We start from the raw sequence: 14,544 nt of genomic DNA on the forward strand, positions 1-14,544 counted from the left end.
CATGCCAGAGCATTGCTCCACATTCTTGAGAAAGAAGCAGAGCTTCTTAGAGGTTGACCAGGTCTCTTGAGGTCTTAGTTTATCTCCAGCTTTCAGTCCTCTTTGGACAGCCAATCAGCTCATGTTAAACCAAATAGGAGGCAGAGCAGAGGTGTGCTGCTGATACTTTTGCTCTCTGTTGCCTCCCCTTTTTCCACTCCATGAGTTTGTGGGGGAGGTCTAATGTGCGGCAGGGTCTATATTTAGTACTCCACATAGATCTCCTTACCACAATCCCATAAAGGACTAAGTAGAATCAGACTTGCCGTATTTTTCGCTCTATAAGATGCACATTTCCCCCTCCAAAAATTAAGGGGAAATGTGTGTGCATCTTATGGAGCAAAAGCAAGCAGGCTCCTTGGCTTCAGCGATAGCAACGTGAAGCCTCTGAAGTGCAGTGGGAGCACTCCCGCGGCTTCGGGTTGCCTTCACTGAAGGGTTGGTGCCCCTTCAGCGAAGCAGGAGGAGAAATGGAAGGGGCTCCGTTTCTCCTCCCGCTTCGCTGAAGGGGCGTTGTGCAGAGAGGGGGAGATTTTTTTTCTTGTTCTCCCCCTCTAAAACAAGGTGCGTCCTATAGAGCGAAAAATACGGTAGTTGAATCTGACTTCCACAAGCACAATGCATCTTCCCTTCTGTCTCCCCTGACCTCAATACACCCCTGCATTTAGGGAAAATCCAGAGCAGATTTGGGGGGGCACAGGGAGAGAAGTGTGAGACATTCCAGTGTCCTCACAGTTCTGTGCATGCAATGATTTAGTTGGTTATAACCCTCAAAAAACCCTTTTACAGAGTAACCCTAACTACCGTACATCTATGCAGAGATAAGTCCTACTGAATTCAGAGGGGACTTACTCCTGTGTAAGCAGGGTTAGGATTACAGCCCCAATTATCCATTTTCTTGGTTGCAAGCCTGTGCTCATTACTGTTAGGAACCAGGGTAAGCATTAATTCCCCACTTTTAACCCAAACTAGCTACAGTAAAGAACTCCTTCCTGTCATCTTTTATCATCAACTTCACACTACTTAGGAGAGTTCTTTTGTTGGTGGTGGTGTAATGTACTGTAGATATCTGCAGTCAAGCTTTTCACACTTTTGCAACTAAAATGAGCGCTCCAGGGGGTGGGGTGTGCTCGTCTTCCTCTGAACCTGTTTACTTTCGGCTTCATATATTAGATGGATGAGATAGGAAATGAATTCCCTGCACGGAAGGAATATCAGTACGAAAGCACTACCCTCTCAGGCTGCGTTCCAAAAGTAATGATCAGAGTGGCTGAAAGCTCCTTTCATCAGAAGCCCCAAATCACAGGGCCTGATAGGTTTTCAGTGGTAACTTAATTCCTAATGAAGTGAAGTTTAGCTTGGTGAGTTTTTGACACAGCTGGACACCGGTAGCAATTCTTTGGCTTCCAAAGCTTTAGCTGAAGAAAGGAAGGGGGGCTTAAATGAGTCTCAGCAGTCTGTTCTTCGCAGACAGTGCTGAAATCTCACAGGGTCACATAACAAAGAGGAGGCTTCATTCACGTTCCCAGGCTAGATCAGAGTGCCACCACACAACCTGCCACACATTATTAGCCTCGTCTTAGAAGATGCCCAGGAGGAGAATCAAACAGCTGGACAAGTCAAGGTTGAGGCATGTTCCCGCAGTTATGAGAGGCAGTTTACACCATAATGGGATACAATTGTCCTTCAAAGATGGCTCACTGCAACCAAAGTTACCCTTTGGGCAAAGGGAGATGGCAAGTCCACCCAAGTTTCAGGCAGAAGTGAGTCCTACACCTTTCCTGGCCAGTCCAGGACAGTTTCCCCAATGAAATGGGCAGCGTTGTTGAGACAGTTCCTCAAAAGCTTCATCTTCAGTCAACACAACTGGAGCTCATTGGGTCAGAAGTACTCACTCACTTAGCTTTCATTTTCCCTCTTTCTCCCACCCCCATTTATAACCTTCTCTCTCTCCTTATGCTAGACTAGTCTATCCCATGTGCTACCTGCTACCCACACAACATGATACCTGCATAAAATGTATTTGTAAGCATTTGCCAATGCCGTGATCCTATTATGGTAGCCCTAAAGTCAACTGGATTCTTTTAAGTGACAAATATTGATTGAATCGCGTGCTAGATTTCCTTGTGATCTTTTATATTAATAACCTGTGTATAATAATAATAATAATAATAATAATAATAATAATGCACATATGCAGCATGCTCTCCAAAATTCCTCAGATGAATATAGGGACATTTCTCACTCCCCTCCAAATAACCCTCCTTGACCCCCCATTTTTATCCCCCGCCCCACAAACCATTTCCTATCTGAAGAAGGGTGAGTGCTATCACCCCATCACCAACAGGACACAGGCCCACCACCATCTTGAGGAAATCCCTAAAACCCAATTTTATTCTTTGGTAGATTTGCAAAAAGGAAAACACACACCAATAAATAAATTTTAGAAAGGGGCAAAATCAGATATGGATACACAAAGCATTTTAAAAAATAAATAAATCCAGACTTCTTGTGCTCTGCTATCTCTTTCTTACTGCCTAGGGCAGTCCTGCCCTCTGACTGCCCCTCAGAGCCAGAACATCATGCAAGGCTGCGTCTTGGTGGTGACAACCTCTCCTCTTCCTCACCTGCTCTCCACCAGCTACTACAGACTGCCCAAAGGAGGAGGTTATAAACAAAAAACAAAAAAAATCCCCTGTGTTGCAAAACAGAACAATCTGAACAACATCAAGCAACACGTAGGCTAATAATATATTGACAATATTTATATAACACTATCAAACTGTTTCAGAATTCATAAACAGAAGACATGTAATATGTTCAGGGAGTCACAAACTAATGGATCCAGCGCCAAGGGCCTTCTGGCAGTTCCCTCATTGCGAGAAGTGAGGTTACAGGGAACCAGACAGAGGGCCTTCTCAGTAGTGGCACCCGCCCTCCCATCAGATGTCAAGGAAATAAGCAGCTATCCTATTTTTAAAAGATATCTGAAGGCAGCCCTGTTTAGGAAAGTTTTTAATATTTAATGCTGTATTGTTTTTAACACTCGATTGGACTATTATTATTATTATTATTATTATTATTATTATTATTATTATTCCATAAGAAGAATGATTAGAATGGTATGTCACTATAAAGAACCTTTGAAATTGAGGCTGAACACCTTTCCACAGTAAATATCATATCCAAAATGTTGCTGAGAATGAGCTGGAGCACAGTGGAGCTATAAGAACAGCCAGGGGCGGAGTAAGGGAGTGCGGTGGGTGTGGACCGACCCGGGTATCACCACTGAGGGGGGTGACAAACTGCCGGGCAGCACTCACCGTGGGGTCTGCAGTGTGCCTGAGCCACACGTCTCTCCAGGGAGAGACGCAGTGACTTAGGCGTGTGCAGGCTCTGTGCTGCCCAAATGATCCGCCCGCTGCCTACCCCCCGGCTGTAGGGCGGCTGAGTAGAAGGAAGCAGGCAGACTCTGGAGGCTCCACGGTGCGCCCCGCCCCTATGGGTGGCTCGCCCTGCCCCTGGCACCCGAGCAGCTTCCTCCGCTGCTGAGAACAGCACTACAGAAGTAAGATGGTAGGTGCTCCAAACATTACAAAAGGGTGTTCCGAACACAGCAGCAGAGAGAACAGTTCTTCCGGGATAATGACCTGTTTCAATGCTAATTCTTCATCAGCTGGAAAGAATATAAAATTCCATCTATTGCATTCAAATACAATACAGAGGTTGAAATGACAGGCCTACATATAAACAACCAATAATAAATACATACCAAATTAATTGCCCCCAAAGGTACATCAAATAGTCAAGGGAGGAGGTTGGCAGTGGCAGCCATATGCAGGGAACAGGATTCACCCTCGCAGCTGCCGCTCAGGGCAAGCACCAATCAGAAGCTGGGGTGGCTTGTGTAATTCTGGGACTGTCCTTGGAAAATAGAGACACTTGGAGGGTATATGTGCAGCAATGCATGCATGTGGAAGGGGCCAGTTTGCATGGGAAGGGGCCAGGTAAGTCAAATGTCAGAGAATTCTGCACATGCAGGAGCCCGCATGGGAAGAGGAAGGAAGGATATGGCAAGGAAATAAATGACCCATCACATTTTTGTTATACTTTCTCAATTGTAAGCATAATTATAATGCAATGCCTTCATGTTGAATGTGTTATTCATTGCTTTATATTTAATCATTGCAAGCTTCTGTTGAGTGCTGCATAGCAGACAGGCAGCCTTAAAAAAAAAAAAGGAGCAAAATCAGTGAATGAATCAGGAAATCCAGTATACAGATCATATCTGTCCTTTGCTGTGAACTCTTTTTTAAAAATAAATCTTTTATTAGTTTTTCAACATATCATTTTCAACAATAATTCAATGTACTTTTACATCTTATACATTTTTTTTGACTTCCATCAGTCACATCTGAAAATTTTCCGATTTATTCACTTTATTTACATTTCCTATTTTAACTATTACTTTTAAATCTCATAACTAGTATCTCTCTTCTTTCTCTTCTTTGCAATATTTCATATGTTTCTCCCTACAAAACTTCTTGTAGTCCTACTAGCGTAATTTGTTGATTACAGTTGCTCTTCAAATAATTCATATATTTCTTCCAATCTTCTGTAAATCTCTGGTCCTGCAGGTTTCGAATCCTTCCTGTCATTTTATCCAATTCTGCGTAGTCCATTAATTTTGTCTGCCGTTCTTCTTTCTTCAGGCAGTGAACTCAGTAAGGTGCTTTAGGCAAGCCATTATTTCTTGATTTCCAATGCTGGTCGGTGACATGGGGGAAATAACACTGACCTACCTTATAGGGTTGTTATAAGAATTAATACAAGATAATACATGTGACAATGGGACACAGGTGGCGCTGTGGGTTAAAGCCTCAGCGCCTAGGACTTGCTGATCGAAAGGTCGGCGGTTCGAATCCCTGCTGCGGGGTGCGCTCCCGCTGCTCGGTCCCAGCGCCTGCCAACCTAGCAGTTCGAAAGCACCTCCGGGTGCAAGTAGATAAATAGGGACCGCTTACCAGCGGGAAGGTAAACGGCGTTTCCGTGTGCAGCTCTGGCTCGCCAGAGCAGCGATGTCACACTGGCCATGTGACCCGGAAGTGTCTCCGGACAGCGCTGGCCCCTGGCCTCTTAAGTGAGATGGGCGCACAACCCCAGAGTCTGTCAAGACTGGCCCGTACGGGCAGGGGTACCTTTACCTTTACCTTTTAATACATGTGACATACTTTTGAATGTGTGGCATTGTTTTGCTTTGCATTATTTTATTTTGAAAAATCTTAATTCATTATGAATTAATATAAGCAACAATCCTGACTTGTCAACAGCCTACACAAAAAAAGTAAAAAAGGTGGGAAAGGTGTAAACTACTGTCAAACCTTTCCCCTGCTTGGTAATGGTAAAGGTACCCCTGCCCGTACGGGCCAGTCTTGCCAGACTCTGGGGTTGTGCGCCCATCTCACTCAAGAGGCCAGGGGCCAGCGCTGTCCGAAGACACTTCCGGGTCACGTGGCCAGCGTGACGAAGCTGCTCTGGTGAGCCAGAGCCGCACACGGAAACGCCGTTTACCTTCCCGCTGGTAAGCGGTCCCTATTTATCTACTTGCACCCGGAGGTGCTTTCGAACTGCTAGGTTGGCAGGCGCTGGGACCGAGCAGCGGGAGCGCACCCCGCCGCAGGGATTCGAACCGCCGACCTTTCAATCGGCAAGTCCTAGGCACTGAGGCTTTAACCCACAGCGCCACCTGCGTCCCATTCCCCTGCTTGGTACTTGACTACAACTCCCATCATTCCTGATCATTGGCCATCCTGGCTGAGCCTGATGAGAGATGGAAGTCCCGATAAGATTTGGAAGTCACCTGACCATGTAAGGCTTTTCTGGTCCACATGTTCAGTTCAGACATCAGTTGTGGAGAAAATGGAAGAACCAATATTTAGGTGCATCCCTTCAGGAAAACCAGGGCTTTTTTTTTCCAGCCGGAACTCGACAGAACTCAGATCCGGCACCTCTCGAGTGGGTGCCATTGCCATTAAAAGAGAACAAGGGAGGAAATAATTTATACTTGTTCTAAATAATGTTTATTAAACGTTATGTTAGTTTTCTCCAGTATAATCCAATCTTTTACCCATATTAAACATTATGCCTAGAATAAAAATGTAAAGTATATGTATGCTTTGGAAAAGAGAAGAGATAAAAGAAATACAAAGAATGATACATTTGAAGAATGCAAAGATAAAGGTGGAAATAGAGATTCAAAGAAGTTGAATTGTGGCGGAGGGAAGCTGTGGTTGTGGGGGAGAGTATTATATAAGTATGTAATATTTGCTTTCAATGTTTTTGCATTGTTTTCAAACTTTTTTCCCCCTTTTTTGTTATTGTTTTATTTCTCTGTACTACTTACTTAAACAAAATAAATAAATAAAATTGGGGGGGAATAAATAAAAGAGAACAAGGGAAAACTGGGTGTATGTGCTTGGGAAAACAGGTTCATAAGCTTTGTTGCTGGTGGTTTAACTGAAAATGAATGGGATTTGCCTTAGCGTGAGACTCTCCTTAAACTAAGCTAACTCCCTTGTTTTCTTCTCTCTGTCTTGGCAGGCCTGTGACGGAGGATTAGACAACATCAGTGGAGTCATGCTTCACACAGCCATATCATGCTGGCAGCCATTTCTAGGTCTGGCTGTGTTGCTAATTTTCATGGGCTCCACCATAGGCTGCCCGGCCCGCTGTGAGTGCTCAGCACAGAACAAGTCTGTCAGCTGTCACCGGAGGCGCCTGATTGCCATCCCCGAGGGCATCCCCATTGAGACGAAAATCCTGGATCTTAGCAAGAACAGGCTGAAAAGTGTCAACCCGGAGGAGTTCACAGCTTTCCCTCTGCTGGAGGAGATAGATCTCAGCGACAACATCGTTGCCAACGTCGAGCCTGGAGCCTTTAACAATCTGTTTAACTTGCGCTCCTTGCGGCTGAAAGGGAACCGTCTGAAGCTGGTCCCTTTAGGGGTCTTCACCGGGCTGTCAAACTTAACAAAGCTAGATATCAGTGAGAACAAGATTGTCATTCTGCTGGACTACATGTTCCAGGATCTGCACAACCTCAAGTCCCTCGAGGTTGGGGATAACGATCTGGTTTATATCTCTCACAGGGCCTTCAGTGGACTGCTCAGTTTGGAACAGCTAACTCTGGAAAAATGCAACCTAACAGCTGTACCAACAGAAGCCCTTTCTCACCTTCACAACCTCATCAGTCTACACCTGAGACATCTCAATATTAACCTTCTGCCTGCATATGCCTTCAAGAGATTGTTCCACCTGAAAAACCTAGAAATAGACTATTGGCCTATGCTGGACATGATCCCTATCAACAGCCTATATGGCTTGAACCTCACCTCCCTCTCCATCACCAATACTAACCTGTCCACTGTCCCTTATTCTGCCCTGAAGCACCTGGTTTACTTGACCCACCTGAATCTCTCCTACAACCCCATCAGCACCATTGAGTCGGACATGCTTGCCGATGTGGTGCGCCTCCAAGAGCTCCACATAGTTGGGGCCCAGTTGCGTACCATCGAACCCCATGCATTCCAAGGACTCCGGTTCCTCCGGGTTCTTAATGTGTCCCAAAACCTGCTGGAAACCATCGAAGAGAACGTGTTCCACTCCACCAAAGCCCTGGAAATTCTCTGCATAAGCAACAACCCACTGGCTTGCGACTGCCGCTTGCTTTGGATTTTACAAAGGCAGCCCACGCTGCAGTTTGGAGGCCAGCAGCCAATGTGCGCCGGCCCAGACAGCGTCAAAGAGAGGCCCTTCAAAGACTTCCACAGCACCGCCCTTTCTTTCTACTTCACCTGCAAGAAGCCCAGGATACGCGACAAGAAGCTGCAATACCTGGTGATCGAGGAAGGCCAAACGGTGCAGCTACAGTGCAGTGCAGATGGTGACCCTCAGCCCACCGTCGCCTGGCTGACGCCGCGACGGAGACTGGTCACCACCAAATCGAATGGGAGAGCTACGGTGCTGGGAGATGGCACCCTGGAGATCCGGTTTGCCCAAGATCAAGACAGCGGGATCTATGTTTGTGTGGCCAGCAACGCTGCTGGGAACGACACCTTGTCAGCCACCCTAACCGTCAAAGGGTTTGCCTCGGATCGTTTCCTTTATGCCAACAGGACTCCTATGTACATGACAGATTCCAATGACACCAGTTCCAATGGAACCAATATGAATACATTTTCCCTGGACCTTAAGACAATACTGGTGTCGACAGCCATGGGCTGCTTCACATTCCTCGGGGTGGTTTTATTTTGTTTCTTACTACTTTTTGTGTGGAGCCGAGGGAAAGGCAAGCATAAAACCAACATTGACCTCGAGTACGTCCCCCGTAAGAACAATGGTGCGGTTGTGGAAGGGGAGGTCCCGGGACCACGCAGGTTCAATATGAAAATGATTTGATGGTTGTGTGCTGCTAGAATTATTAATTCTTCCCCTGCCCCCCTCTCCTGTGGCATTCTGACCAATCCAACAAGCTTGGTATCTAGGAATCGCCATGCTAGAGGCTCTCGCCCGTCGCGGTGTCAAACGGTACATGGAAACCAGGAAGACTATCTGAGGTTGTACAGCAAAGCCTCTTGTTTTGAGGCTGCGTGTGTGTGTGTTAGGGCTTTTTTGCAGAGTTGGCATACAGTACTAATTGTTTGCATTGCAAATTTTTTGCCATTCTGAGGATCTCAGTAACAAACTGTCGGCTCATGTTCACGGACAAGTGTTCAAAACATTTTCTACCACTACAAAAATAAAAAATAAAGGGAAAAAAACCCTACAGTGTAGGATTTACATATTTAGAGAGAGAGAGAGAGAGACGTTTGTCTACAACATAACTCTGCAGTGAAATTTGTATCTATAGATCTCATTTGCTAAATCCTCGCATCATACATACCTTCTAGTTGATTCGACACCACAAGATTAATGTATTACTGTATTTTTTTTTAATATACATATTTAACTGTGTACATTTTAAAGCAATACAAATGAGACGTTTTTGTTCCTTCCACAGTAAATGACCCAAGTGTGATGTCACTTGTTCCATAACTACAGCCAAATTCCCAAATCAGACCTCTGTAGTCACCAATGAAAGATGCTGTGGCTTGTGCCTAATGTTACATCAAAGACCAGAGAGAAACTGTTGAGGCAGGCAGAATTTACTGTGTCCCCCTTGCTCTTCTCTTTATGGAAAGAAAGGCATGTGCCTAATTTTGATATAGAATGGAATATTTTTTTAAAGTATCTGTGAGATCACGTTGGACCCGTTTACTGTAAGAGTCCAAGGTCCAACTTCCTAGTCATGGTTGGCACCAACACTGGCAAATTAACTGGATGACCGTACTTTCCCCCACTCACCCGTCTGTTTTAATTTCTTATCCATTGTTAAGATGTCAGTGTGCTGGGATAAAGAACCAGGTTAATGCATTCTGCCATATTTCCAGTGAAGTGCCATCAGAGTTTTATTTATGGATGAGAATGCCACTCAACAAAAGCCCTTCCCCACTCAATAGCTTCCACAAGGCCAAATTACTGCCAAACTTCAAGCCACTGTCCATTTTGTATTTACAAGAAACACTGGGCTGATCTATACAGTCCTTTGCTGCTGTTTTTTTGTTATTATTATTCTCACAGAAATGACCCCTGGCAGCCTGATCGTGTGAAGAACAAAACCCTAGAGGCACCATTTCAGACTCCAGGATGGTGTAAGAGCAAAGAGCTTGCTTGCAAAAGATATGTCATACATTAAATATAAGAAAACCCAGTGTATTTTAAGAGCATTTCTTGTGTGTTTTTTATACCTCACGATAATTTGTATGCCAGTTATACAACACAAGAGGAAAAATGCACATAATGTGGAAAGGTGGTTGTGTTTTTGGCATACATTTTAATCAATTATATAAGCAGTAAGATGGCTCCAGTGAGATACAGGTGCTCCTGAGAATCATAGGATCTGAAAATGGCTGCCATCTATGAAGAAAAGCCCTGGTGGAAAAGAATAAATTGGGAACTGGTGGTAGGCAAAGTTATACTATGCAGGGAGTTCTGTGACCATAATGCTTCGAAAAAGAACTCCCCGCATCTTGAAAACTGCTGTGAAACAGACACACCTGTCACAGCTTCATGGCACTCTCTTCTCCCAATTGCATCCCTGAGGTCAAGCATGCAAGTAAAACAGCAAGGCAAATATTACTGTGTGAACTGGCTGTCCTAATTTCAATGATTGCTTTAACTGTTCCTTGTTGCCATTTTTGTACTTCGGTTGTCTTGCCTTTACCCACAATGAGAGTGAATACATTGTGGGCAGGAGAGGACTGTGGACTGGGAATAGTTACGTGTGTGGTAAAATTGCTAGTGCTGTTGTTGTTTCTCCTCTCGAGATCTTGCAAAAGGGGCTGTGGGAGTTGGACTGCTATTGCAATGTGATATGATGCTGGTATGACCAACTGAGGCGGTGGAGAATCTAATTCTTGTTGACCATCCCAACTTTCTAGTACAGAGGTGGAGGACCTCTAGCCCTTTCAATGCTGCTGGACTACAGCTTCCATCATCCCTGGCCATTGGCCATGCTGTCTGCAACTTGGGTGAGTTGGAGTCCAACAGGATTAGGAAGTTACAGAAAAGATTTATCAATTTCATGAAACACATCTATAAAATAACAATATCCTCCCCCAAAATCTGATCTCTCAATGAATGTAAGGAGCCTAACAAGTCATATTGCCTACAGTTGAGATTTCAAGGCAGTTTTAAGGGATTTGAGGGTTCAGCCACACACACACTCTAAATCCATGGGATTTTGAAGGCAATAATATAGGTTGTGTCATTTCATTTACAACTTTGTATTCAAATCAAGGTAGGGACATTTATATAATTTTTCTCAACATCAGTAGATGGTATGTTCAACCCCATCATTTAGTATCAAACCAGCATATATACCTATATTACACTTTGTACAGTTGTATCTGCAAAATTCTTTTTACACCCCATCCTAGTATATTCATGATGATGCAGCATGTTCTTACATTATGGCGTGGTGGTGTTGTCATCCATCTATATCCCCACACCACTGATAATGCAACATTAGAGCATTAACATAACAGAGGAAAGGGCCAGGGGTGGGCAACTTTAATGTAGGAATCAATCATGCTATTGGTCCTTCCCACATAGTCTTAGAGTATGAGAGCACCATGGGAAACAGCCATGAGGGAACAGTAACAATTCTACTTGTATAATGTAAGAACGAGCCATTAGGCCCAATTCACACATAAGAGCAGCTTGACAGCTGCTTATCCAAAACTTCTCCCCACACTTCTCAGGGATCATTTAGATAATAGCACTACAGCTGGTTCTTCCACAGCTGATCACCGAGCAAAGGAGGAGGAGAACAGCCAGGAAAGAAAGAGCTGTCTAATTGGCCCCACCTAGAAGGTGCCTGTATCCAGAAGTTCTTGGAGCAGGGTGGGAAGATGTCATGGAGAAAATTCCACCCGCACCCTTGTTGAGTTAGTGTGAATTGCCCTTAAGAGTGGCTCTAGATGCTACAAAATTGGGAGAGGGTTGACAGGATGCACACACAATTCACACTTCTTATTTCTATGTTTCCTCTCAAAACATCAAACTGGAATTTGAACCTCTGAGCTCCAGAGACAGAGACAGCTCATGCATTTCACTGCAAGGGGAGGTACAGGACAAGAATCAGGGAGAATGGAAGCATGATATATTGTGCTTCCCCTCCTGCTCCTCCATGACATGGCTTCCAGGATTGGCCACCAGTCTTTTAGGTCCTGACTTTTCAGCGAGCCCCCACAGTGAAGCAAATATCTGATGGAATGGATGCATCGTGGCGACAGGTCTCTTTCAAGGTCTTGTTGGATTCTGTGTTTGCTGCTTACATAACAAATATATGTGACATCAGAGAGTAAGTAGAGGACTCCAGAGGTTGCCTTTGTGAGCAGTGGTTTTGTTTTTTCCCCACCCCAGAGACCTTTGATATCCTTCTATGCTTTTAAGACATTGTGGAATTTTAATAATGCTAAATGACTCTGAAATAAACATGCTGACAAATGAGAGATGAATTTCAAGACTAACATGGCAGGGTTTCTGTATTGTACGTTCATATAGATAACTAATATAAGCAAGACAAAAGGAAAAGATAGCTGAATAGCTATCTGGAGATATTTCATTTACTTCTCCCTTGTAATTATCATTAGCCACTAATGACCCCGTTCTCTCTCTTTTTAGTGACAATGCCTTTACTGACTACAAACAATAAAGTTATTTTTTTTCTTAAATTGAGTAAGGCAAACTTACTCAAATCCAAATGGAATCTCTATTTTCTCTACTTTTAAATTGCATTGAAAAGAGGGAGAAAGAAACAATAGGATGAAAGAGAAGCTGTGTCAGAAAAAAAAAACCACACGCATAATTGTTGAACCACACAAGATAATGCCTACATGAAATGAGAAATATGCTTTTCTGCTGTGAGGATACACAGTTTTTGTTGCAGCTTAAAATGAAATGTCATCAATAGGGTGGCAAAAGCTATGGTGCATAGTGATGATTGGAAAACCAACCAGTAGTACATCTCATAGAAAACACCTTATGATACTTATTGCTTTCTTATTCTCCATAAGTAATATTTTATTCCTTGCCTGTTCCAATTTTGTTTCTGTAATCTTCTTGCACATTGTTATTCTCTGTTTGGACTTTGCTCAGGAATCTAATCTTATATTCTATGTTTTTCACTGATACGTCCAGAGTTCCATGTAGTTATACAGCAACACAGGTAAGCCTATCCAAAAATTTCTCAAGCATAAGGTACATCCTTGTGGCCTGGTTATGCATTTGGACCTCGTGAAATGCAATGGATGGTTGTGTCTGCTTTGTGTTGGGTATGTTTTCTTTCAAGCAGGAGATTATCACTATGAATTGGCTTGCTGGTCTGGTGTTTGATAGTGTAGTAGTTCAATGAAGGCTTTTAATCTTAGTGGGAAATCTCTGATAGGAAATACAGAGAAACAAGAGCATAAGGGAAGAATGCCGTCAGGTAGTACCATCTCAGTTAGGTGTTCTTGGTAGTAATTAAGTACTAAAGCTGCAATCTTTTAAATCAGCTTTCCCCAACTTAGTGTCCTCCATAAATTTTGGATTGTATCTTCCATGATCCCTAACCATTGGGCCATGCTGGCTGAGACTGATGGGAGTTGTAGTTCAAAGCATCCCAAGGGCCTCAGATCAGGGAAGGCAGCCCTATATACATACTTGGGAATCAGCCCCATTAAGTTCAACGAAACTTATTTCTGAGTAACCATGCATATATTATATTTCATATACTTTGGGCAGGGAAAGGGAGTAAGAAAGGAGAGAAGCAAAAGTCTCTAATCGGCCCATCTTCTGTAAGAAATGTGACATTAAATGTGTCTGCATTTTGACAGACTCCCTTGCACTCAGATCTCAGAGGCTTAAAAAGGAAATGGGGGGAATCTTATAATGCTGTTTCCAAGTCTCCCTGTGCTTTCCTTTTAAGTATTCAAGATCAGGGCCTTCAAGGGGGAGTGGAGGAGGCGTACTAAAGGTTTTAAAACAACCCTGTGCTCCTGTTTCCAGTTCTGAACACTGCAATTTAAGAAGGATGTTGACAAGCTGGAACTTGGGCAGAGGAGGGCAACCAAATGATCATGGAAACCAAGCCTTATGAGGAACGATTGAAGGAGTTGTGTGTGTTTAACTTGGAAAAAAGGAGACCGAGAGGAGATATGATAGCCATCTTCAAATATCTGATGGCTGTCACATGGATGGAGCAAGCTTGTTTTCTGCTGCTCAGGAGGGTAGGAAATGAACCAATGGTTTCAACCTACATAAAAGGAGATTCCAACTAAACATCAGGAAGAACTTTCTGGCAGTAAGAGCTGTTGCGCAGTGGAACAGACTCCCTTGAGAGGTTGTAGACTCTCCTTCATTGCAGGCTTTTAAGCAGAGGTTGGATGGCCCTCTGTCATGGATGGTTAGTTGTGAGTCTTGCATTACAGAGGGATTCCTTTCAAATCTGTGACTCCATGAAACAAGAACACAAGGGCTGTCTTAAAGTCTTTGCAAAAGCCTTTTTGAAGAAGCTCACATGAGACGGCTGCTTCAAAGGGTGCTTTTGTGCAAGTCCTTAATCCACACTAAACTGATCAGCAGGGGTTGAATTCTGCTACCTTGACTGCACAATCTTGTGCCTTGCTGGGAACAGGAAAGCGCTGTCAATGTAGGAGTTAACCCTATCCTGTGCATCAGCTCATGCCTCTAGTGATGTCAGTTGATGGACAGGTCAGTGTGGTTTGAGATAAATGGCTTCATGGGCCTAATTGGACCCCTGGGGTCAGAGGTTCCCCACCCTGGTCTATAGAACAAGATTGGCTCATGGAACTGTATATATAGTGAGTAATAGCACAATCCTAGCCTATTGAATTCAGTGGG

At 43.9% G+C, this 14,544-nt stretch overlaps 1 protein-coding gene across 7 annotated transcripts in view; it reads left to right on the forward strand.

Annotated features, from left to right (window-relative positions):
* The window catches only part of LINGO2 (leucine rich repeat and Ig domain containing 2), a 418,322-nt gene extending 408,031 nt beyond the window's left edge, over positions 1–10,291 (forward strand). For all 7 annotated transcript variants that reach the window (XM_081894259.1, XM_081894261.1, XM_081894255.1 and 4 more), the window contains one exon: positions 6,640–10,291. In XM_081894259.1, coding sequence (XP_081750385.1) covers positions 6,676–8,496 — 1,821 coding nt within the window. In that variant the 5' untranslated portion in view covers positions 6,640–6,675 and the 3' untranslated portion in view covers positions 8,497–10,291. The remainder of the gene's footprint in view (positions 1–6,639) is intronic.
* Positions 10,292–14,544: the final 4,253 nt, after the last annotated feature.

The sequence above is a fragment of the Podarcis melisellensis genome (assembly GCF_964234715.1).
Source record: "Podarcis melisellensis genome assembly, chromosome: 17".
Lineage (NCBI taxonomy): Eukaryota > Metazoa > Chordata > Lepidosauria > Squamata > Lacertidae > Podarcis > Podarcis melisellensis.